This window comes from Leucoraja erinacea, chromosome 1 (assembly GCF_028641065.1).
Source record: "Leucoraja erinacea ecotype New England chromosome 1, Leri_hhj_1, whole genome shotgun sequence".
In the NCBI taxonomy this organism is placed as follows: Eukaryota; Metazoa; Chordata; class Chondrichthyes; order Rajiformes; family Rajidae; genus Leucoraja; species Leucoraja erinaceus.
Genome location: NC_073377.1, coordinates 140,019,756 through 140,046,863, shown reverse-complemented (window position 1 = coordinate 140,046,863; position 27,108 = coordinate 140,019,756). Strand labels below are relative to the sequence as shown.

The following is a 27,108-nucleotide window of genomic DNA, read 5'->3' as shown; positions in this document are numbered from 1 at the left end:
GGACGTACACACCATTGAGGATAAATGAGGATCCTGTGGATAGGGTGAGCTGGTTTAAATATCTGGGAGTCCACATCTCTGAGGATATGACATGGACATCACACGCCGCAGCACTGGTGAGTGAGGCAAGGCAGCGCCTTTACCACCTCAGGCAATTGAGGAAATTCAGAGTGTCTCCGAGGATCCTCCAGTGCTTCTACTCAGCGGCTGTGGAAAGCATCTTGTCCGGAAATATTACCATCTGGTTTGGGAATTGCTCTGCCCAGGACAAGAAAGCTCTGCAGAGAGGAGTGCGTTCGGCCGAACGCACTATGGGAACTTCACTCGCCCCCCCTGCAGGAACTATACAACAGGAGGTGCAACTCCAGAGCAAATAAAATCATGGGAGACCCCTTCCACCCCTGCAACGGACTGTTTCCAGCTGCTACGGTCAGGCAAACGCCTCCGTTGCCATGCAGTGAGAACGAAGAGGTTGAGAAGGAGTTTCTTCCCAGAGGCCATTCGGACTGTAAACTCCCATCTCACCAGGGGCTAACTTTACTGAATGTTTTTCCTTCCAATATTTAATATGTAAAAGAATATGTGTGTGTTTACGATTGTGTTTATAGTTTGTTTGGTTGTTTGTTTGTTTGCCTTTTTGCACAAAGTCTGCGAGCATTGCCACTTTCATTTCATTGCACATCTCGTATGTGTATGTGACAAATAAACTTGACTTGACTTGACTTGGTACAGTGATATTTGAGTTACCATACAGCCATACGAATAAAAAGAACACAATACACAATAGAGTTTAACATAAACATCCCCCACAGCGGAATCAGCATTTCTCACTGTGATGGAAGACAATAAAGTTTAGTTCCTCTTTGTCCCCCCGTGGTCGGGGCCTTTGAACCCTCCGCAGTCGCCACTACGGACGGCCGATGTACAGGCCCTCTCGCCGGGATAATCGAAACTTCAGCGTCGGAACGGATCGGAATACACTCAGCGGATTGGAGTTTCCAAATCAGCGGTTTGGAGTTTCCGAATTGGTCGCTTCCTTCCGGAGACCGCGGCTTCCGAAGTCCACAGGCCCAGCTGGACGGAGCTCCAACACTAGTGATCCTCAGCAAGGGATTGCCTCGCTCTGCGATGTTAAAGTCAGCACTGCCTGCGGCTAGAAGCTCAGCAGACCACAGCTCCACGGTGTTAAAGTCAGCAGGTCCAACTATCTGGAGCTCCAATACTGGCGATTCCCGGTAAAGGATCGCCCTGCTCCGCGATGGTAATTCAGCGCTGCGCCTGCTGCTGAAGCTCTGGGCCGGTCTCTGGCAGGGATTCCATTCCAGTTGGTAGGCCGCAAGGGGAGGGGGCGAAGATGCGACAAGTAGAAAAGACACATCTACGTCCAGGTAAGTGACTGAAAAATGGTTTCCCTGTATTTTCACCCCCACCACGCCCCACCTAAGACATACTAAGAAATATTAAAACATACATTTAGACACACTAAAAGTAACAAAAAGGGTGAAAAGACTAACGAGCTGTTGTCGAGGCAGCCACTGCGGTGGCGCCACCTGATGGATATATTACCTGTGTCATGAGTATACTCAGTAAATGAGCGTTTACAGTTATCTTGGGTGGAGTAACTTGTGCCTTTATCATAATTTTAATGTGGTTTGTCTTGTTTTTTGTTCAGGTGGCTTCAGTACGCCTCAAACGGGCTCGTGTTACAGCTGAGAGCAGAAATACATGACTACTTGACGGATTCTCATTTGAAAGTGAGTTTGAAAGTGGCTGACCTCATGTCTAAATACATCTGTATTTTAAGTTGTATGTTATTTTTCTGCTTCTACAAACAATTCAACATAACTAAATGTAAAGTCTGAGAAGCACAGTTGAAAGTATTACATTCATGTCACTTTATGATTTTTGCAATAGTCAACTATCGTCTTTAATGAATGACTTACTGAACTATTGCAACAGACCTGAATGAATATTCCACAACTGTTTCCAACTTCATAAGAAAATTGGTGGTGTGGTGTGTTCGCACGAATATCACCCCCAAACAAAACCCTTGGATGAATCAGGAAGTCCGCATTCTGCTAAGGACAGGCATGAGATTTCTCTGCAGATTTCTGCGGATTTTAAAATTTGGTAAAAGAAAAAACTGTCTAAATTTCCGCTATAAATGACAGTGAGACACTGCGCCGATGGTTGAGTGTGTGGAAATCCGCGGAGTCCATTTTAGCGGAAAGCGTGTACGCAGATGCGGGCCGACTGTCTTTGCAAGGTGTAATTTAAAAAAATGACAGTGTAAATTAAGGGTGAACAAGCAAGGATATGGTGTCATTTCAAGATATAATTATCAAAAACATTATCAAAAATTTCCTGTGTAAAGGATATTTCTCTAATTAGAGTAAAGCAAGCAACAGGTATCATGTTACGTGTAGGTGTAATATAAAATATATCTTCAATATGACTCGAGTGTAAACAAGCAAGGAATTGGTGTTATTTTAAGGTATGATTATCAATATTTTCTGTGCAAATTATGAAGTGACGAGCACTTTATTTTAAGGTATGATTAAAAAAAAAATCACAGTAAGGGTAAGGCAAGAAAACTGTCATTTCAAGGTACAATTATCAAAACATTTTGGCATAAAGGGGGCCAGGGGCATTGCCCCTTGGAACACTACCAGGGGGAAATGCCCCCTGAACCTCAATCTCTCTTCCTCTTTTTTTCAGTGTTTTCCTGTCTCATGCCTGTAAGAAGCAGATCTTGAGCATTCAAGTCTGGCAACGCAGTTATATAAGAAGTCCAGATATAACATCGATAAGGCCATCAAAAAGGCTCAAAGGGACTTTTGTCCAAACTGAAGGATGAGGCAGATGTTTAGCAGCATGCATGCCATCACTTCCTACAAGGTGAAATTAGGGGGTAGCTCAAGTGACAGTGAAGTATCATTCCCAGATGAGCACAGAGCCCTATATCATGTTGGTAAGGCCACATTTGGAATATTGTGAGCAATTGTGGGCACCATATCCGAGGAAGGAATCAGTAGGTTAACCTATGGTGAGCGTTTGTCAGCACTGGGCCTGTACTCGCTGGAGTTTAGAAGAATGAAGGGGACCTCATTGCAATACCATCAGGGGCTATGAAAGACTGTTTAGGATAGAGCTGGTTTAAGATATCACTCCACATCATAGAGCTGGTCTAAGACATCTCTCATCCTCTCCACATCTACTCTATCCAAACCTTTCACAATTCTGCATAGAATAGTGAAAGGCTTGGATAGAGTAGCTGTGGAGAGGATGTTTCGACTCGTGGGAGGGTCAAGAATTAGAGGTCATAGCCTCAGAATTAAAGGAAGTCCTTTTAACAAGGAGATTAGGGAAAATGTCTTTAGTCAGAGGCTGGTGAATCTGGATTATTTGCCACAGAAGGCTATGGAGGCCAAGTTAATGGATATTTTAAGGCAGCGATAGATAGATTCTTGATTAGTACGGGTGCCTGAGGTTATTGGGAGAAGGCAGGAGAATGGAGTTAGTCTCTCTCTTTTTTGTTTTAAATGGTTTTCTCATCTGACTTTTCAGTCTCCGAGTCACTATCAGTATCATTTTCGTCTGAGGGCGCCCTTCCCTGTAGGTGTGGTGGAGCCTTCCCCCTCCCATGTTGTATGGGGGAGGTGGTCTACATTATTCCTGACTTTGTTCCTTCATTTCCCCCTCTTCTATAAACAGGGTCACCATGTCAGACAAGGGGTCTCTAGAGGACTTACCAATTTGTTCTAAACCATTAATTGCTTGTTCTCTCTCTACCTTGGCCATTTTCACTTGTTTCTCTGCCCACTAGCATATTACTTTTAGGATTCAAATAACACATGTTGCACAGGCTTTCTCCTGTCACTTTTGTCCAAATTGTTACCCATTATTGCAGTGTTTTTTAACACTTACTTAATTGCGAACGACAGGCTTTCTACCTGCGGACTACTTTCCTAGTAGCAAAATGCCTTACCGACTAATCTCCTAATAGCAAAACCTCTTACCAACTACTTTCTTTGTAACAAAACCTCTTACCAACTACTTTCCGAGTAGCAAATGACGCATTTGCGACTAACCTTTTTAGTTTGCCATGCACAATCACCGACTACTCTCTTGGTAGCAAAAACATACTAATTTATGACAAACCATTTTAGTTTGCTCTATCCAATTGCCGACTAATTTCTAGCAATGTTACAAAATGTTGAGATTTTTAAAATCAAGTCTGCAATTTATCCCATCAGATATAGCATAAAAAGAAGTTTAATTTAACACCTAATTCACTTTCACATCTTCAGTATTAAAAATGTTATGGCCATTTTCATACTCGGAAATTAGCATCTTGTTCCCTATTGCTTTTCCATTGCCTTAACACAAAAGCTGTGATCAAGGACAGTCAAAAGTCCATAACTTTCTTAAAAATTAAGAGAACTGAAAGAATTTTTCAGTTATTATAGATTGAAGCATTCTGAAACAAATATTAAACAATTTTACTTGGATGACCTGAAATTAAAGCATATAATTAGTTAGTTCCCCAATTGTAGCTAATTACAAAATTCAATTACTAGATCTAAACATCTACCAATTTCTTAAGAAAAGATTAACATTTTTAAATAGCCTAAGTGTCCAAATAACATTCACACAAGAATTCACAATATAACATGATTTTTAAATCTCATTGTCATAGGCCAAATGGAAGGAATTTAGTGTTTAATTCCTGTAAATTAATGGCCATTTAAATCATCATGCGAGTGGTATTTTGTGGAACGCGTTGGTTTGGAACGTTGCGATTGCGGTGAATTTGAACCCCATGTCGGCAGGAAAAATACTGCCGGTTTGGATGGGCCCCAAGTCACCTCACAACTTAAAATTTTGATTAAAGGCATCTTAAGAAGCACTTTTAAATGTAAAAATAAACGGCATACCTTGCCTTGTCCCCTACGTGAGATCCGTCCCGTTGTCGGTGTTCACGGCTTTAGAAGATGATTTTTAATTTACTCTAACACTTAAATTATCCAACGCAGTTTAAAAATAACTCCAGAGAACGAATGTCAGAGCGATTTTTCTTTAGCAACTAAACAGGCTGACCAACATCGATTTGAACAGCCTGGAGAAAACAGCATTTTAAACCCGCCCCCCTCTCAAAGGCGACAAAGTCGCGCACACAGATAGTGGCAGAACTGCAGCGCCGCTGAAGGTAAGTTTTGTAACATACCTATTCTTCCCCAGTAGCACAAATCTCACTTCGCTTGGTCTTACCTTCATTGTTTGCATCTAAGCATTTCGGCAGGCCACCAGATGTACATACTTCGAGGGACCTAAGTTTTCCCGGGAGCTTCTTCAGGAGGATTTTCTCAAGGGGTCCGACTAGTGCACTTTTTTCTCCCCATCCGATCTTGGTCAAACTACGGCCTATTACTCAGTCTTCTGTTGATGGTCCCAGCGAATCTTGCCGACCAAAAGATGGCGGCGCTGGCTTAACAGCTGCGGCCCACCTGCAGTCCGTCTGTTTTTTTTTTTTCTTTCTTTTTGTTCCTTTGTCATGTTTTAGTTAATTTTGTTTTATTAAGTTGTGTATGTGCGTGGGTGGGGTGGGAGAAACATGTTTTGGTCTCTTCCTTCGGGGGATGCGACTTTTTATCTGTCGTATTCCCCGTCCCCGTCTCCGCCAAGGCCTAATGGCAGAGCTGGCGGCCTCGGAGCTGTGGCGGCAGCAGTGGCAATGGCATCGGAGACACGACTCGGCCCCGGAGTTGTGGCGGCAGCGGCAGCGGAGACCCGACTCGGCCCCGGAGCTGTAGTGGAGGCAGCGGCAGCGGAGACCCGACTCGGCCCCGAAGCTGTGGCGGCAGCAGCAGTGGCAGCGGAGACCCGACACGGCCCAGAAGCTGTGGCGGAGGCGGCGGTGGCAGCGCAGACCTGACTCGGCCCCGAAGCTGTGGCGGAGGCAGCAGCTGCGGAGACCCAACTCGGCCCAAAGCTGTTGCGGTGGCGCCAGCAGCAGTGGCAGCGGAGACCCGACACGGCCCAGAAGCTGTGGCGGAGGCAGCGGCAGTGGCAGCGGAGACCCGACTCGGCCCCGAAGCTGTGGCGGCGGCGGCAGCAGCAGCGGCGGAGAACCGACTCGGCCCCGAAGCTGTGGCGGAGGCGGCGGTGGCAGCGCAGACCTGACTCGGCCCCGAAGCTGTGGCGGAGGCAGCAGCTGCGGAGACCCAACTCGGCCCAAAGCTGTTGCGGTGGCGCCAGCAGCAGTGGCAGCGGAGACCCGACTCGGCCCCGAGGCTGTGGCGGTGGCGGCAGCAGCAGCGGCAGCGGAGACCCGACTCGGCCCCGAGGCTGTGGCGGAGGCAGCGGCAGCGGAGACCCGACTCGGCCCCGAAGCTGTGGCGGCGGTGGCAGCAGAGGTAGAACAAAGAGGGAAGAGACAGAGACTTTAAGATTTTGCCTTCCACCACAGTGAGGAGGTGTTTGGTGAACTCACTGTGGTGGATGTTAAATTGTGTTAATTGTGTGTTTTTGTCATTTTTTATTATATGTATGACTGCAGGGGAAAAAAATGTCATTCAGACTGAAAGGTCTGAATGAAAATAAACAAATCTAATCTAATCTAATCTAATACGCCAATGTTAAGGTTCATTTCTTAAAACCGACAACTCACAATCGGTTAGGTACAACACAAGCTTTACTTTTACGTCAGACGGGAGTGGCTGGAGATATAACAGTCCAGAAGTATCCAGTGATACTTCTGGTTCTCCCAAAGACCTACAGCATATTTTTATAGTATTTTGGAAATGTAGTCACATGTTTATACAGAGTTGCAGCAATGATGTTTAACACAAATCAATCACAGACTGTATCCATTCAAAGTATGTTTGTCCCTGATACAGTATTGTCACTCTATAGTTACATCAATCACAAACCATTGATCACAAAACCTAAACAACAGGAACTTAGTCAAAAGCCCAATATTTGCAATTCTGTCTTAACAATGTAAGGATCTTTCTCAGTAGCAGCACAGAAGCTTTCTGTTTACAGAAACTACCAACTCCCCAGGAAACACATCCTCTCCCACTATTGTTAATGGTCTTTTGCTTGGGCATAACAGGAAGCACTGTCAAAGCAGTTTGAATGCTCGCCTCCAACTTCCTGATTCCCACAGCTTTGCACCATCAGAACCCAAAAAAGTCAAGCTAATCCTTAACTTAATATCATATTTTACATTATAATTTATTATTAACTATGATATTCTCATATATTCCATCTGCCACTTCTCTGCCCCCTCTCTCAACCTATCAAAGTCCTTCTGCAATGTCCCTGCTTTCTCTACACTACCTGCCCTTCCACCTATTTTTGTATCATCCACAAACTTGGCCACAAAGCCTTCAATTCCCTCATCCAAATCATTAATATACAACTTGAAGAGTAGCGGCCCCAGCACCGAGTCCTACGGAACTCCACTAGTCACTGGCAGCCAACCAGAAAAAAACCTTTGTTGCCATCCAGCCAACTTGCGATCCATACTAGTATCTGCCTTTTGATACCATGGGCCATCTTCCTTAGCAGCCTCCCATGTGGCAACTTATCAAAGGCTTTCTGAAAATCTAGATATACAACATCTACTGATTCTCCTTAGTCTGTCCTGCTATTTACTTCTTTGTCTGTCCTGCTATTTACAACTGTATCGCTGCGACACCGTACCACCTTTGTTGATAATGGATATGGAGGATCTAGTCAGAAAAATGATGGCACATGTCAGATTTATGCAGGTGTGATCCGTGTGGTACATCAGAAATATAAGTGCACACTTAAGAAGAAAATTAGGCCTAAAAGGGGACACAAGGCCCCTTAATGATTAAGAGAATAAAGGGATATGGGGTTGGTGCTAGGAAGTGATGTTCAGATAAAAGATTGGCCACAATCTTTGTGAATGGTGGTGAAGGGCCCAAATGGCCAAATCCTCATTAATATGTTATTTTGTCTCTTTCCCATCTGTGTTTTTTCAGGGAATATTTACATCAACATAATCCTGCAGTGGTGAGGGCTGTGCAGGAGAAGGAACAAGATAATTAAAATACTTAAAGATAAGAAAAGATTAAGACATATACATTTTTCTAACTTAATTTGGGGATAATAATCCAAAAATTGGCAGATTGAGAATATTAAAGCAAGCAGGTTTATGTACCAGATTAATGTACCACAAGATGGCGCCAGGTGACCCTATCCTGGGCAGGCGGCATCTGTGGAGAGAAGGAATGGGTGATGTTTCAGGTTGTAACCCTTCTTCAGACTGACGTCAGGGAGGGCGATAAATAAATAGGGAAGTATAAAGGTGTGAAAACAGGGCAAAGGGAATGTAGATCAAGGGAAAGGTAGAAGGGAGAAGAGGGTGGCCAGGGTGCGACTCATCCTTGATTGTCCTGGTGGCTCTGCCAAGGCAGCATGAGGTGTCAATGGAGTCAATGGAAGGGAGGTTGTTTTGTGTGATGGTCTGCTTCCACAATTCTCTGCAATATTTTCCAGTCTTGGATGGGACTGTTTTCAAACCGTGCTGTGATGCATCCCGATAAAATGCTTTCTACGGCCATGTACAAATCTAATTAAATTTATAAATTTGCAGACGACACACTATCATTGTGGGCCAAATATCAAATAATGATGAGGGAGCACAGGAAGGAGATTGGGAACCTCGTAACCTGGTGACAAGACAACAACCTTCCTCTCAATGTCAGTCAGCAAGGCAAAGGAGATAGTGATCGACTTCAGGAAGGGAAGTGGTACACACACCCACGTTTACATTGACGGTGCCAAAGTTGAGATGGTTAAAAGCTTCAAACTCCTAGGAGTAAATATCACCAAATTCATGCTCAATGGAGGATCCTATGCATGGACAATAGGAGGAGATTTGGAGCAACAGTAAAACTTTGCCTCATTTAACTCTTAAAGCTGCCTCATTTGCAGACTCTCCATCCACACATTTGCAGTATAAATTTGTTCTTCAGTTTCTGGATCTTTTCTCATAATCCAGTGTCTAGAAAGATCATCTAAACCAGGGATCTCCAAACTGTGTCCCGCGGGTCACATCCGGCCCACAGTAAGCTCTTAACACGTTCCGTGTGGCGGGCTATTTAGCGGGTTCTGTGGTAGCGGGTTCTACTAGCGAGATAAAACTGTGCCCCCACTAGACCCGCCCCTCCTGTCTTTACTTGACTGGCGCCAAAATCTTTTTTCCCCCCTCAGGAACCTGGCAGCTCCATGGGTAAGTTTCCTTTTCTGCCTCCACCCACCCACCCTCGGGCCAGGCCATCGCCGCCCTGCGTCAGGGTGGGCGAGAATCCTGGAGCCCGGAGAGGCCGAGGGTACATGGTGCGGTGTCTCACCGTTCCCGGAACTATCCAGCTTGGCCTCTCTCCGCCCCCGGCTGCAACCAGACAGACAGACAGAGAGAGCGAGACAGAGAGAGCGACAGAGGTGACGGAGAGAGAGAGAGAAAGACAGAGAAAAAAGAGAGAAAGACAGAGAGAGAAAGAGACAGGCAGAGAGAGAGAGAGAGAGGGAGACAGATAAAGACAGAGAGGGAGAGTCAGAGAGAGACAGACAGACAGAGAGAGACATTAAATTTATAAAACTGACATTTCTTTAATTTATCCTTGCAGCCTGCAAAAACATGCCAAATATATAATGTGTCCCTCGTACTGAAAGGTTTGGAGGCCCCTGATCTAAACAATGTCATGGTCAACAACCAAAAGCAACCTTGAGATGTTATCCATGGAGGGCAGTTGAATGAGATATTAAAATGGGGTTGTGTAAATGCGTGAACATTCATGAATGAAATTGCTTTGCGTGTAAATACGGTGTTCTACAAACTTACCTTCCACTGTGGAGAGCAGAATTGTAGCAGGAGAAGGTGTCGCGTTGGAGGTTCTTAAGCCAATATCTGCTTCCATTGCCCTTGGAGAAAGACATGATACGAACGTTCTTCCATTCTGCTGGATTACAAGATAATTTAATTGTCACGTGTATCTTGCTGAAAGATTCGTGTTCCCACTTTTGAGAAGGCACCAGAGTCGATGACAGATTGGTTGCCTATGGACCAAAAATATTGCCATGTTTTTCCACAAGTTCCGAGTTGTCGGCTACGGGCGGCCCCCGCTCACCGGGATGACCAGAACGTCGGGCTGCGGGACGCCTCAGCGGCCGTGGACAACCAGAGTCGGCCCCCTCCTACCAGAGTCGGCGGCTTCCAAAGTCCGCAGGCCGCGCCGGGTGGAGACAGCTGCTGTGGGCATGCCCCCAGGACTCCCGGTATTTTATTCTATTGATGTTGGTTGGAGCTCTTGCGTCTTTAGATGGCTCGGAGCAGTTGGTATTGAGATCTCTAGTTCTCATCCTGTTCCCCCAGTGTAGTCCCCCACCCCCCCCCCTGGACTGTCTCCCTCGGATGGTCACGTCGCATCTGCAGACCCATCTGCACTTTAGACTGTTTGAACTGTTTTGACTATTTTACTGTTTAAGAAGGAACTGCAGATGCTGGAAAATCGAAGGTACCCAAAAATGCTGGAGAAACTCAGCGGGTGCAGCAGCATCTATGGAGCGGAGGAAATGGGTAACGTTTCGGGCCGAAACCCTTCTAGGGTTTCGGCCCGAAACATTACCTATTTCCTTGACTATTTTACTGTTCTTTTTACAATCCATGTTCTCGGGGTATCTAAATTTAAATTTTATTAGTTATTTATGTTATGACATCGGATGGAAGCTGCATACCAAATCTCGTTGCGCTTATGTGCAATGACAATAAAATATATAATAATAATAATAATAATTATTATTATTATTAGTACTGCAGGTACAATTGGGCTGAAAGTACTGAAGGCTTACTTGAGCTGCTTATACGTGGGACCAGTGAAGGGCCACAGGCAATGAAGGCCAACTGGATAAAGATAATTAGTGTTTCAGTTTTATTTTTAGTTGTTATGTTGGAAATGTCTTGGGTCAATAGAGCTACTGTCACTGTATTTTTTGCAAATATCAGTGTCAAAGACTGCTTGCAGGAATCCTCTTGGGCTGGGAAGTTGATCATTTTCCCAGGTAAAGCTCTCAACAGCTAATACGGGCTGCACAGTTAAAAGGCACTGTGCATGCAAAAATAGTTTATGTCTGAAGATGGGTCCCGACCCGAAACGTCACTTATCCATGTTATCCACAGATGCTGAGTAACTCCAACACTTTGTGTCTTTTTTAGTGAACCAGTATCTGCACTTCCTTGTATCTCCCATCAATTGTTTATGTACTTGTTTTTGCACGCACACCTCGTTTGTGTGTTTTGACAGTGCCTCTTGCAGATGATGGAATGCTCTTTACGAGACGGAAGCCACAGTGGATTGTGGCAGAGGCTCAGCAGTCACTATTTTCACACAATAATCCAATTAGACTATGATAATTCTTTATTATTATTGGAAGATTGAATCTAGCGTAACAGTTGACTGGAATTCTCCATGAAGAAAATCCTATGTTTTGAAAATATGAAACATGAAAAAATTGGAAGAGCTACAGCCTGGTCCAATTAGAATCTTTTATGGAAAAAAAGACAAGTTAATCCTCTTTCTCGAATTGGCAGTTGTGACAAACTGAAAACAAGAATCTAACTTTTCTCAAGAGTACAAATGCCTGACTTGCCATGTAATTATCGTTCCAGGTAGACAAAAATGCTGGAGGAACTCAGCGGGTGAGGCAGCATCTATGGAGCAAAGGAAATAGGCAACGTTTCAGGTCGAAACCCTTCTTCAGACCCGAAACGTTGCCTATTTCCTTCGCTCCGTCGATGCTGCCTAACCCGCTGAGTTTCTCCAGCATTTTTGTCTACCTTCGATTTTCCAGCATCTGCAGTTCCTTCTTAAACTAATTATCGTTCCACACGTTTTGATGTTGAGAATAAATTCATTTCTGTTGTTACAGTGTTATTATATTTATGATAACAACCCTTTTTCCTATCTGACTCTTTTTGTGCTGTTGTTGCATTTAAAATTAATTAGAAAATAAATTATCTTGCATTCTTGCAGTGCCTAACCACAATGCAGAAATATAAATATATGTGATTTTTTTCACAATGGATCGCCTTAAAGCACTTTATAGCCTATAAATGAAGAAATTCAGCCGATATTGGAATACAGGAACGTCCTGCCAGTTTGCACAGCGATGTCACAGACTACCGTGAAGTAAAAGCTATTAATCTTGGGTGAGAATTGAAGGGCAAGGATTGGTAAAGACACCGGGAAATAATCTCAAGCTTCACTTCCCATGGTACCAAGGGCGGTCACGGTGGCGCAGCAGTTGCTGCCATACAGCGAATGCAGCGCCGGAGATCTGGGTTTGATCCTAACTAGGAGTGCTGTCTGTGTGGAGTTTGTACATTCTCCCCGTGACCCGCGTAGGTTTCCTCCTACACTCCAAAGGCGTACAGGTTTGTAGGGTAATTGGCTTGGTAAACTTAAAAATTGTCCCTAGCATGTGTAGGATAGTGTGAATGTGCGGGGATCGCTGGTTGGCGCGGACCCATTGGGCCGACGGGCCTGTTTCTGCGCTGTATCTCTAAACTAAAAGCTAAACTATCATGAGATTTTTTTTTAAAGATAATTTGCAGGAGCATACCATTATTTCAGATCGTGTGTCATCTGAAACATTGCACCACTAATAGAAACAGATTTGAATATTATGCTGAAGCATCAACCTAGATTATATGGAGCAGGTTTTCAAACCCACAATTTGCTAACTAAGGGGAATGTGGCTGTCAAGTGGCTCAAAACCTTCGAACAACAAACTAATGTTCAAACAAAGTTAAAGAATGAGAATGGTAATTGGAGTATGCCAGACAAATAAAAGTTACAAAGGTTGTCATTGCCTGTACGATGGCAGAACACCAAAAACACTATTGAACCAGTTTGCAAACCTACATCGTGCCTTTGGGTTTCTAACATTGCAAATATTCAGTAAGTTTGCTATGTTACTTTTTTTTTCTCTTTCAGGCCCCACGCAGAATTTATTGTCTATGCAGCAGCCTCTGTCTTCTGGACATGGAGCATCTCTGCAGAAGAGCAGTTCTGCTCCAGAATCTCATCAGCAAGTGCCCAGTAAAGCACCGCTTGGATCAACTGCTGGACAGTATGATTTCATCAAATACCAGAACAGTTACCAAAACCCTGTCCACAACATCATCAGACCTGTTTATCCTTCAGCATTGGGTGATACTCGAGGATCAGGCCAGATGTATTCCACTGGGGATTCTTCAATGATTGGACCACATGGTCCTAACATGATGACTGCCAGACGACAGTCCGAGCAGGCATTAGTAAGCACTCCGCTGCCAGCAAGTTACATTACAAGTGGTGGACACTACCCCAGTCAAGTTCCTTACATTGCACCTTCTCAAGGCACTCCTCAGGTTTCCCCTCATCATTCTTTTCCTGTTAACCGTACTTATCCTGGTTTCTCTCACCAAGCGACATCTACCGTTTTCAACCCACAGTATAATGCTCCTTTAGCCTCACGGACTCTTCACCTTGCCACCAGTCAGCCATCGTATAATGCTTTGTCCTGTCAAGCCAAGCCTTTGCCAAAAACTGGGCAACAATATACCCAGGCATCTTTCCAACCTTGCCACACTGGAAATACTGGCACGTCATGGCATCATTTACCTGGAGCATCAATGACATTACCTACCGGTCCTTCTATCAACCCTGTTGCCTTTTCATCCACTGCAAGCAGCCAAACATGTACAGGTAGGCTATTTTCAGTTATTGTTCAGAAGTGATGAGATGTGTACTTCTGTTTTTGTTTTGAATGTATTTTCCTATTCTCTGCTAGATGTCTAGGAAGCCATCACATTATTAAAAAGCCAGAGGATTCATTGCCAAGGAACCTGACATAATGTTCTATTTTTCATTTGACAATACAGGAGCAAAGTTCTGAGAACAAGATATGAAAAATTGAAGAAACATTTTTTTAAAAGTATCTTCTCTCTGGAGCTAACGTGGTGAATGTGCCAAAACAATCAAATTGATTATAGTTGTTGATATAATTTTAAATAACTTTTCCAGGTGTTGACTCCTGTATATTGACGAGACCAAGCGCAGTTTTGGCGGTTGTTTTGCTGAATTCCTCCGCACAGTCCACCTAAATCTGCCCGATCTCCCAGTTGCTTAACACTTTAACTCTCCCTCCCACACTGATCTTTCTGTCCGAGGCCTCCTCCATTGTCAGAGTGAGGCTCAGCACCTCATATTTCGCTTAGGTAGCTTACACCCCAGCGGTATCAACATTGGCTTCTCTAACTTCAAGTGTAGCCCTTGCTTCCCCTCTCTCTCCATCCCTCCCCCTTCCAAGTTCTCCTACCAGTCTTACTGTCTCCGACATTTTGTCTCTGTACCGCCCACTCCCCTGACATTGTCTGAAGAAGGGTCTTGACCCGAAATGTCACCCATTCCTTCTCTCCAGAGATGCTGCCTCACCCGCTGAATTACTCCAGTATTTTGTGTCTCCCTTCAGATGCTGGTTGCTTCCATAAACCAACCTATGTTTCTGACCCCTCGCCTTGTACCTGGCCATACATTAAGCCCACATTTCAGACCATGATCCCTGCTACACATTCAGTCTGCGCTCTGAATCCCAGACGCTGACTCAATGCCCAACCTACAGTCTGGACCTTGCCCTTGGTTGTACATCCTAGTTCAGCCTCCGGGCCCTCCGCCTTACACTCTCAGCTAATTTACGAGCCAGCTATCAAATACCGAGCTTCCCGAGCAATTGTGTTCATTTTTTAATGTATGCTGGTATTCCCCCTAAGTGCTACTCAGCGGTGCACTAATTTGTTATTGCACAATTTGTTAGTCATGGAATATAGCACGGAAACAGGCCCTTTGGGCCAACGTCCATGGTGACCACGATGCCCCATCTAAACAAGTCACATTTGCCCATGTTTTGCCCATATCCCTATAAACCTTCCCTATCAAATTACCCCAATGTCTTTCAAATGTTGTTATTGTGTTTGCCTCAAATACTTCCTCTTACTGTTTATTCCACATTTCTCCACCCTTGATATGAAAGGTTTGCACCTCGAGTTCCTATTAAAACTTTCCCCTCTCATTTTAAATTTATGCCCTCCAGTTCATAATGGCCTCCAGTTCATAATTGAACTGTGACAGTGTGAACTGTGAGGAGGATGCTATAAGAATGCAGGATGACTTGGACAGGTTGGGTGAGTGAGTGGGCAGATGCATGGCAGATGCAGTTTAATGTGGATAAATGTGAGGTTATCCACTTTGGTAACAAAAACAGGAAGGCAGATTATTATCTAAATGGTAGGTACACAAAAAAGCTGGAGAAACTCAGCGGGTGCAGCAGTATCTATAGAGCGAAGGAAATAGGCAACATTTCGGGCCAAAACCCTTCTTCAGATGGTGTCAAGTTGGTAAAAGGGGAAGTACAACAGGATCTGGGGGGTCCTTGTTCATCAGTCAATGAAAGTAAGCATGCAGGTACAGCAGGCAGTGAAGAAAGCAAATGGCATGTTGGCCTTCCTATACTCCTCGAGTATAGGAACAAAGAGGTCCTTCTGCAGTTGTACTGAGCCCTAGTGAGACCACACCTGGAGTATTGTGTGCAGATTTGGTCCCTAATTTGAGGAAAAACATTCTTGCTATTGAGGGAGTGCAGCGCAGGTTTACAAGGTTAATTCCTGGGATGGCGGGACTGTCATGCTGAGAGAATGGAGTGGCTGGGCTTGTATACTCTGGAATTTAGAGGATGAGAGGGGACCTTATTAAAACATATAAGATTATTAAGGGTTTGGACATGCTAGTGGCAGAAAACATGGTCCCAATGTTGGGGGAGCCCAGAAACGGGGGCCACAGTTTAAGAATAAGAGGTAAGCCATTTAGAATGGAGATGATGAAACACTTTTTCACACAGACAGTTGTGAGTTTGTGGAATTATCTGCCTCATAGGGCAGTGGAGGCCACTACTCTGGATACTTTCAAGAGAGAGCTAGTTAGGGCTCTTAAAGATAGCGAAGTCAGGGGATATAGGGAAAAGGCAGGAACGGGGTACTGATTGTGGATGATCAGCCATGATCACATTGAATGGCGGTGCTGGCTCGAAAGGGCCGAATGGCCTACTCCTGCACCTATTGTCTAATTCCCCAACCCTTGGAAAAAGACTCTGCATTCAGTATTTTTCCCAGAGTGGGGGAATCATGAACTAGAGGAGGTGGGTTGAAGGTGGGAGGAAGAAGATTTAATGGAAACCTGAGGGACAACTTTTTCAGTGGTAGGTATGTGGAACGAGCTGCCAGAGGAATTAGTTGAGGTAGATACTATCAGGACATCTATATTACTAAAAGTCTGATCTTCACCACTTCCTGTTGTTCTGTATATTGATTTTAGAAAAAACGCTGCCACTTATGGCTGTGATGTTTGGCTATCTTACTCAGTCCCTCCCGCTGCGCAGGACAAGAGGATTTTTCCCATCGGTGGAAAATAAAAGAGTTATTAGTGTTTTAAAAATGTTGAGATTCTCTCTCTGAAAGCCATGCCCCTTCCAGAAGGACTATAAAACCTGGAAATGTTGAGTGCCTCAGTCATTCTCTGCAAGATGGGGAAGGGAGAGGGTCATGTCTGTCAGTCTGAGCTATGAATAATACTGAATACATGGCTAACTAAATTGTGAGTGGTTTTACTGACCTGTCAGTGTCCTTAATGTGGTTTGGAAATATAGTTTAGAAATGCTAAAGCTGTGTTGCCTTAGGTTTGGAAATGCGAAAGCTGTGTTGCCTAATTAAAGTTGCCTTGCCTAATTAAAGTTGCCTTGCCTAATTAAAGTTGCCTTGCCTTCTATCTAATTAAAAGTCTAATCTTGACCACTTCCTGCTTGCGTTTTATATTGATTGTAGAAAAAACGCCACCACGTATGGCTGTGATGTTTGGCCATTTTACTCAATTCCCCTCCACTCATCAGGTGCCCCGGATTTTTCCCATCAATGAAAAATAAAAGAGTTATTAGTGTTTAAAAATGTTGAGATTCCCTCTCCTGTCAATCACGCTATGAAGGCCACGCCACTTCTGGTAGGAGGGGGGAGGGACTATAAAACCCAGAAGTGTGGGCGTGGCTCAGTCTCTGCAAGATGGAGGAGGGAGAGGTCACGACTCGTTGTTTTTAATGGCCTTGCACCCTGCTTGAAATGGTATGAAATTGCACTTGAATTTGGTGGCCTTGCGCCCTGCTTGAAATGGAATTTCAAGGAATAGCCGTGAATCAACTACCAGCCCACCAGCCGTGAGTGAGTGAGTGAGCTGCCAGCACAACAGGCTTGAGTGACTGAGCCGCCAGCCCAATAATCCATTGGGCCCACAACGTCCATACTAGCCCTCTGGAAAGCAGTCCCTCCAGCCCACTACACCCATACTAGCACTCCAGGAAGCCCCCCCCACTGGCCACCAACGGGTCCCACTTAGTCTAGTTTAAAAGACATTTGCAGATAGACACAAAATGCTGCAGTAACTCAGCGAGCCAGACAGCATCTCTGGAAAAAAGGAACAAGCAGCATTTCGAGTCGAAACCTTTCGTCAGACTGAGAATCGGGGAGAGGGAAACGAGAGGTGTGAAAAGGTTCAGAACAAATCAGAGCTGGCACCGATGACCAGAAAAGGTGGAGCGCACAATGGCCCATTTGGACAGATATGTAGATGGGAAAGATTTAGAGGGATATGGGCCAAATGCGGACAGGTGGGACTAGCATAAATGAGGAATCTTGGCTGTCAAGAGGCCAGTTACCCCCGTGCTGCATGACTCTAAAACCAAATCTATTTCTCTGATGATTTTATATACCTCTCATCGCCAGTAACATCACTAGTCGGCCTCCTGCATTTCAAGGAATTAAGTCCTAACCTGCACAACCTCTACATGTATCTCAGCTTCGCGAGTCCTGGCAACATTCTTGTAAATCTTCTCCACACGCTTTCCAGCTTCATGCCATCTTTCCTACAGCACGAGTGGCCAAACTGAACACAGTACTCATGAGTTCGAAAGACCCAGCTGCATTTAAAAAACTCCCCACACTTTAAAAAATACATCTATTTGAGCTGAGCTCTGAAGTACTAAAGGATATCCATGGGGATGATTGACCTATTCTATACGTCAGTAACTTGCTTAGCACATGGGGTACATTACTGGGAATGACAGTGCAAATGGAAACAAGGTCAGCAGGACTACTGTAGCATTATGTAATGAGGCATGTATTACCATCCGAATTTTCTTACTTTGCCAGTTCCGATGAAAGGTCTTTGATGTGAACCACTTACTGGTTCTTTTTGCAAGATGCTGCCCACTTGCTGAATATTTCCAACTTTCCTATTTTTATTTTAGTTTCTGTGAACATCAGAATTTTCTTTCACACAGTCATTGAACTCTTTTAAATATTACCAAGGAGTGTGTGTTTGCAAATGTGTAAAAATGAGCTAATTCCTGGCTAATAAAAATAATTATGAAAATTAATGTACCTCGTTCTCAGTGGTCGTGTCTTTTGAATTTGCTTGTAAACCCCCGCAATAACAGACCGGGCGGGGGGTGGGGGGGGAAGAGGATGGTGTCTGTTATTGCCGATTGTCCACTATAACTGAGTGAAGGAGGGGTGGCTAAAGTGTAACCCAGGGCCGGAAAGGACGAAACATGGCGTTTGCGGTGCTATACCAGTGGGATTTCACAGGTCGGGGGAGCTGCAGAGCCCCTGGCCCCACACAAGATGCACCAGGGATGGGCTTGGTACTCACGCCACCTTCATGCTATCGCTCTCTCCGCTCCCGTAACCAGAAGCACGCTACGTGGCCCCATTCATTGGGTAACTGCCGGAAGTGGCGGGGAGGGGGTAGTTAGCACAGTATGACAGGAGCCTCGGTCCACTAGAACCAAAATCCATTACATAGAGGTATGTTATTGCAAGGGTTTACTGTCTTCTTGCTTCCATAATTGGCTTTGAAATTTTCTTTTCACCTTTTCTTTCAGAATACATGGTTTCTAATGGACTTTTTGCATTATGAATTATCTAGGAAGGGAGCAGAGCACTTTGATCCTGGTGTTTAATTGTAATTAATTTACAGACAATTTGAATCTTTTTGCTTGTTTGTCATCTTCTCATGTTAAGTACTTTGTAGTAAAGTGATTGCACTCAGCAATGTGAGAAAATTAAATGTGATTTCGGTATAGATTTTACCATTTGGGGCTGTCCCACTGTACGAGCTAATTCAAGAGTTCTCATGCGCTGACCATATTAGCAATTTTCACCACTTCCTCCTAATTTATCTTTGTTTTATGTCCATCATTAAAACTTAAAATGAAAAAGCTTGTTAAAACTGAAACTAAGTCTAGGTCTTAAGTTGTACGGTAGGACACTGATACGCTCGTCATATGAGAAATCAAATCTTTGTTTTGTGAATTTCTTTCAGCATTGTGGTTGAATTTTAGGTTGTAGTTGATGGTGTGGGATTTTCAGTGACAAATATGGCCATCAGCAGTCATTAAAATCTGTCAGAAACCCCTGAAGCACATGTAACTACAAATTACAGATGGTGCTGACCTCGATTTCCTGCTGCTCTCTGAAATGCAGGGTCTGCTGCTGCAGCCTTCCCCAGCCTAGATTTTGGAAGTCAATGAATTTTATGTGATAACAAAATGTGTTTTTTTAAAAGGACGCACTATTTTGTTGCACAAGGTAATGAGCGACTTTTTATTCAACATGGTGTAAAGCTTTAGCTACTGCTAAATAATCTATCTATGTATAACCTAATTTGATGGGTGTGGAGTTTAATTCTCTTAGATTATTAATTATAATTAAGATTAATGATGTGGATTTTAAACTTGGTTGTTATTTCGGCATCCACTTTATTTTTGTGCATTTTTTCACCTGTATTTCACTCAGCAAAATATTTAAAATGTCAGGCTTAAGAATTATATTTGGGCTCGGTAGGGGACTTGATAGGGGACGATCAGCCATGATCGCAATGAATGGTGGTGCTGGCTCGAAGGGCCGAATGGCCTCGTCATGCACCTATTTTCTATGTTTCTATGACTTTAAGATAGACGCAAAACGGTGGAGTAACTCAGCGGGACAGGCAGCATCTTTGGAGAGAAGGAATGGGTGACGTTTTGGATCGAGACCCTTCTTCAGACTAGTCAGGAGAAAGGAAAATGAGAGATATAGACAGTGATGTAGAGAGACATAGAACAAATGAATGAAAGATATACAAAAGAGTTACTTGATAAATTAAACCGGCTACTTGCTAGGTGAGAACGGGAACCCGGTGCAACTTGGGTGGGGGAGGGGTAGAGATAGAGAAATTAATGTTCATACCACTGGGTTGCAAGCAAAATATGAGATGCTGTTCCTCTAATTTGCGATTAGCCTCACTCTGACAAATGTAGGAGGTCTAGGGCAGAAAGGTCAGTGTGGTAATGGGAAGGGGAATTAAAGTGTTTGGCAACCGGGAGATCAGGTAGGTCCAGGCAGACTGAGCGAAGGTGTTCAGCGTTATTTCAGCATTCAGCGATATTTGTACTTTGTTGTGTGCTGTCAAGGAATTCTTCACTGTGATTAGCCATTCAGTGTGCCTGATGAAATTATACCTGCTGCACTTCACATAGTTCTTTGATGTGATAAGCGCCAGAAACCTATGTCAGCAAAGGTCTCTTGAGATTATTTGATCTGTGTGGGCAGCTTTCTTCAAGAGGAATGACGAATGCTGCTGCTTCATTACTAACTGCAAAGTACACTATCGTTGTGCTCGTCACTTTCAATTGAACTCTGTTTTGCACCTAGGCTCTCCCCTCTCAATGCCACATCATATCAACCAAAGTTATTCACCTGGCAGACCAAATGTAGCAAAACCTCCAGTTGCTGCAGGGAAACCTGCACGATGGCCACCATCTTCAGCTGATCAATCCACTTCAGCTTCTGCCTCACCAGCATCTGCTTCAGAGGCGCAGCAAGGTAAATATTACTACATTGTAAATTCTATTTATCTCACTTAGCTTTGCATTCATACCACCTTCACCTGCAAATACACTACAGTTGCAGCAATTATGCTTTTCTAACAATTCTTAATTAATTTGACTAATATTCCAGGATTCATGTATTTAAGATGGTCAATAGATTAAGAGTGATGCAGAAGCAAACTGACCTGGATATGAGTAAATATGAATTTGGGTTTTTAATTTAAACTATTTAAATGAAACATTTTCATGCCTGTTCCGTTATAGGTTTTTTTACTTTGTCATATTTCCATTCTCTCCAGTATCTCTTGTTCAGTAATTCTGTTTTTAATACGAGTAGAACATCCGGTTTCAAGAGTAGAAACAGATTGATGTTCATCAAATCCAATTAGTGGGGAAATTACAACATTAAATATATAGTCCAACACATGCATCCTTCCTCCCTTTTGCATTGATGGATTCATAAACATAGAAACAGAAAATAGGTGCAGGAGTAGGCCATTCGGCCCTTCGAGCTGGTATATTTGATTCAATATGATCATGGCTGATCTTCCAAAATCATGCTTTCCTGCTTTCTCCCCCTATTCCTTAATTCCTTTAGCCCTTAGAGCTATATCTAACTCTCTCTTGAAAACCTCCAGTGAATTGGCTTCCACTGCCACTGTAACAGAGAATTCCACAGATTCACAACTCTCTGGGTGAAAAGGTGTTTCCTCATCTCAGTCCTAAATGGCCTACCCCTTAAGAATTTACACTGTGACCGCTGGTTCTGGACTCCCCCAACATGGGGGACATTTTTCCTGCATCTAGCCTGTCCAATCCCTTATCAATTTTATGTTTGTATAGATTCCTTCTCATCCTTCTAAATTCCAGTAAATATAAGCCCAGTCGATCCATTCTTTATATAGAATTCCATAAAGAATGTGCATATGCTGTTTTCCTCTCAGTGAAATACCTTGCACTAGATCAGCCGGTAGTTTTTTTTTTAACACGTCAGGGAAAGGTTTGTGGGAGGAGTGACAGAATAATTTTCCAACACACCCAAGTGATGGCTTATTAATTCATGTTTTAGTTGGAAGCCAGGAAGCAGGTGTGAACGACGAAGAGAGGTAGGTCTGCTCTGTGGGGAAAGAAAGGAGATTGGGGGGCACTATGAGATCTTGAGGAACCCACCTGCAGAGAGTTTTGAGTTCTGTTATAGTCCTGTAGTTCCAAACATCACCACTTGTAACACGTCGGGGTCTGAACAGATATATTTGCTTGTAAACTTCAAAAAGGTATCAGCAAGCTGAAACATATAAGCGTTTCATGGGTGTACTTTGCTGAATAAGCTCTTGGGTTGTGTTGTTTTTCTATTAAATTCCATCAAGTTCCTCTGAATTAGGCTGTATGCATAATCTCTGTACTGTGACTACTAAAAAAAACCTGGTTCCAGAGCTGAACTATTTTTTAAAAATTGAAATAAAAGTAGAAAAGGTATTTTGTTTGCCAGTTCTTTTGTACTTGGTTCATGTTTATCTGTAACATCAATGTTACAACGTCTGTTGTGCATTTCAGTAAATCACCAGACTTTTACCTGTGAATTGTAAGGCCTAACTTATTTTTTGTGTGTTGAGATTTGCAGTTCATATTGTCATGGGTAATATACATTCTTCCTGGGCCCTAAGCAGTGTGAACGAGAGAGATTGTACAAATGCTCTTTTTCAGTTGTGAGTTGTTGGCGACTGGGTGATAATTGTCAGAATTCTCTTTCCAAAAGAGATCTCTTGCTCAGAAATTTGAGGGAATGAATCTGTTTGCTTTGGGAATGACTGAAACGCATTGAAGCAGACAAATGAACAGGTACAGCTCCTCTGGGAGCTCATTGCTAGGGAATAGTGGTTGACGGTTCTGTGTGCAAGTCCAAAGAGATTGCATCAGAATTATGCTTTTGATTCCAGACACCACTGCAATAAGGCAAGTATACTAAGACTTTTATATTTCCATTTGTATTGTGGTTTATGACTAAACTATTGAGTCAAGTTCAACAAATACTAAGAACATTTTATTTTAAGATAGTAACATGGATCTTTCAGGTTAGTAGCAATCTGAACTTGGGGATGGGTGTAATGTAATGGTTTTGGGGGTAAAATCAGCCTATTGATGTTCTGTCCACCTCAAGATATTTTTATTCTTTCCTTTGAGATCTTAAGCCATGACTTGAAAATAGTGTCTTGGCAACTTTTAAATATTTTTAATGTTTCCTTTTTCGTTTTACTTCCTTAGGATGAAAAATTAGACTGTTAAGTTTTCTAGCATGAAATGATTGTGAAAATTCCACTTTTCACATTGTTTGGCATTCTTTGCACGTATTGTCATTTGTTGACCAAGTACAATAGAGATTGCTTGCAAAATGTTAAGACAAAATTCATTTCATCCCTCATTGCCACACTACCGTTAGAACATAGTACAAAATATGGAACAAACCCTTCAGCCCACTATGTCTGTGCCGAACATGATGCCAAGACAAAGTCATCTCGTCTGCCTGCACGAGATCCATTTCCCTCCATGTCCATTTGTCAATCCAAAAAACTCTTAAACGCCATTATCGTATCTGTCTCCGCAGATACGACCACCACTCCTGATTGCAAATTCCAGGCACCCACCACCTTCTGTGTGTAAAACAAAAACTTGACCCACATATCTCCTTTAAACTTCCCCCCCCCCCTCACCTTAAAGCTATATCCTCTAATCTTTGTTATTTCCACTCAAGGAAAAATGTTCTGAGTATCTATCATATCTATGCCTCTTATACTTCATATACTTCTATGTCTCCCGTTATCCTCCACCATTCCATACAAAACAATCCATATTTGCCCAACTCTCCTTGTAGCTGATAACTTCTAATCCAGGCAGCATTTTGGTAGACCTCTTCTGCACCCTATCCAATGTATCTGCATCCGGAACTGCACATAATACTCCAAATACGGCCTAACCAAAGCCTTTTTGAGTTGCATCATACTCTTATACTTAATAACCCGATCAATGAAGGCAAGCATACCATATGCTCCCCTTCCCATTCTATCTACTTGCGTGCCTCTTTCAGGGACCCCGATTTCCTCTGCATATCAGTTTTGTTAAGGGTCATGCCACAATTTGTATACTTTACCATTGCATTCAACCTCACATTTGTTCAGTTTAAACTGCATTGGTGATGTTTGTGACTTGGAAAGTAACCGGCAGCTGTTGGTATTCTTGGTCTACTGCAGACTTTGCCTTTGGAAATATTATGTATTTATTTTTATGCAAGAACTGCTTAAGTCGTGTGGAGTGCCAGCATACCATGCCTGAAGGACATTCCAACCCTTGAATACAGGAACAGATTTTGCTCTAGATGCTCAGTCTTTGATTTGTACACTTATTCACTATTAGCAACAATTATTAAATTGCATTGCAGTCAGCTTACATAAATTTGGGTTGGATACACCACTTTTGGTGCAGTCTTTTGCCTTTGGAAGCTGGTCTGAAATGCGTGTCACACAAAAGCATTGCACAGACATGGAACAAACTTTGAGTATTAACATCCCACTTTTTTTATTTACCTAATTCACTATAATGAGTACATCAGTGGCATTATTGTCTGAATTCTGAATTGGCTTTAAGAGGATCATAGTCCATGTGAGTGAATTTAATGGCAGGTTGACTGTTGGGTTTCCGTGACATTCCTCTTATCACAAACCACAGGAATTGTTTATTACTAGTGATCAGCAGCCTATATCAATAACCATTATCAACAACCAACCAGGTTGCTGACCAGTTGGTAATAAACGATCCTTGCTGGCTGCTGGCAACTGAAACATTATTTGCAAATGTATCAGAATCTTGGCCGAGTTAATAACATTTCACATCACTTGTCAGTATTCACCTGCTGTTGCATTAATATGGTAGAGTGCCCAATCCAAATATGTTAAACTTCAGATCTTAGGGGGAAAAAAATACTTGGTTGTCTCAAGAGGAAAATGAGTGCCATAACTGAGGAATTCTCTGCCTCAGAGCGGTGGAGGCCGGTTCTCTGGATACTTTCACGAGAGAGCTAGAAAGGGCTCTTAAAGATAGTGGAGTCAGGGGATATGGGGAGAAGGTAGGAACAGGGTAGTGATTAGGGATGATCAGCCATGATCACATTGAATGGCGGTGCTGACTCGAAGGCCGAATGGCCTACGCCTGCACCTATTATCTATTGTCATAACGATAAATATCACCACATGGCCCACAATGACATTATGTCAAGACCAACTCGTATCTGTCTGCACATAATCCATTTTGTTCCATTCCCTGCATATCCATATGCCTATCAAAAAATATATTGAATGGCACCATTGTATCGGCCTCAACCACTGCAGTAGGCTGTGTATTCAAGGCACTCACCACCCTCTGTGTATTAAAACTTGCACTGCACATTTCCTTTAAACTGCCCCTCTCACCTTAAAGCTATGCCCACCAGTACTTGATTTTTTTTCATCCTGGGAGAAAGGTTCTGACAGTTTATCCTATCTATCGCTCCTAATTTTAGAAACTTCTATCATGTTTCCCCTCGACTTCCGGCTGTCCAACCTCTTCCTGTAGCAATATAAATGTTAAAGTAGATGGCTTGTCCCACTTAGTCGATTTTTTTAGATGACTGCTGGCGACTAGGCAGTCGCCACATGGTCACCGGGGTGTTGCCTGTATAGTCGTGAGGAGTCTCCTCAAGTTGCCCAAAGAGTCGTAGCGTTTTTCTGGTCGCCACTGGATTTTGAAATGTTAAAAACTTTTTGGCGACCGTGGGCTTGTCATAGCTCGTCTTCTCCTGACGTAGGTGCTGTCGAAGGTTGTTGCCAGGATGACGTAGGTTGTCGCCAGCCGACGTAGGTTGTCGCCGGTGCTGACCAGTGAATTCCATTGGCGACTACCATGTCAACCGGCGACAGGTACCGGCGACTGAATTGTCTTCAGCTGTCGCTGACAGGGTCGTTGCTTGTCGTAGCTTGTCGCGGGTGGACGTAGGTTTATTTTGGTTGTCGTAGGTTGTCGCCTTGTGGTCGTAAGTTGTCGTAGGTGTGGTCGTAGGTGGACATCCTAATAGGTTGCCGGTTGTCGGTAGCTTGACATCGACTATGTGGAAGGTTGTTGTAGCTTGTCGTAGACATTGTCGCAGAGGGGTCCAGTCGCTGGTTTTTCGATGACCTGCTACGACTGTGACAGTATCAGTGAATGGTATTATCTGGGGGGGTTGATGGGAATGTGGGGAGCATAAAATGGGTTAGGATAGGATTAGTATGATAATAGGTGCTTGATGGTCAGCACAGAAATGGTTGTCCAACATGGCAGGTAACATCAACCCTTTAAAGACTGATCAGGATTCCATCTGCAGTCTCTTATGGATGCAACGTTTTTTTTACAGCTTTTTTCTTTACAGCCCATGTTAAATAGTGACGCAGCATTAGGCACCCTCCAGTCTTCCGCCACATCACCGGATCCTTCTAGGGATGAATCATATTACATATCTCCTTACATATTTGAATTGGAAGAGCAAATATGTAAGGAGATAGCAGAGATTAGTAGTAAGCACAAGGTAGTGATTGTGGGAGATTTCAACTTTCCACACATAGACTGGGAAACACATTCTGTAAATGGGCTGGATGGGTTGGAGTTTGTAAAATGTGTGCAGGATAGTTTTTGCAGCAATACATAGAGGTACCTACTAGAGGAGGGGCAGTGCTGGATCTCCTGTTAGGAAATGAGACGGGACAGGTGGCGGAGGTATGCGTTGGGGAGCACTTCGGGTCCAGTGATCACAATACCATTAGTTTCAATATAATTATGGAGAGGGTCAGAACTGGACCTAGGGTTGAGATTTTTGATTGGAGAAAGGCTAACTTTGATGCGATGCGAGATGATTTAAAAGGAGTGAACTGGGACATTTTGTTTTTTGGGAAAGATGTAGAAGAGAAATGGAGGACATTTAAAGGGGAAATTTTAAGAGTATTATGTCTTTATGTTCCTGTTCGGTTGAAAGGAAACAGTAAAAATTGGAAAGCCCTGGTT

General features: G+C 43.4%; 1 protein-coding gene across 3 annotated transcripts in view; it reads left to right on the top strand.

The window, feature by feature from the left end:
• Positions 1 to 27,108, top strand: part of LOC129702686 (protein transport protein Sec24B-like) — a 145,907-nt gene that overhangs the window by 32,360 nt on the left and 86,439 nt on the right. For all 3 annotated transcript variants that reach the window (XM_055644600.1, XM_055644591.1, XM_055644610.1), the window contains exons 2-4: positions 1,673 to 1,754; positions 13,032 to 13,784; positions 20,870 to 21,040. In XM_055644600.1, coding sequence (XP_055500575.1) covers positions 13,055 to 13,784; positions 20,870 to 21,040 — 901 coding nt within the window. In that variant the 5' untranslated portion in view covers positions 1,673 to 1,754; positions 13,032 to 13,054. The remainder of the gene's footprint in view (positions 1 to 1,672; positions 1,755 to 13,031; positions 13,785 to 20,869; positions 21,041 to 27,108) is intronic.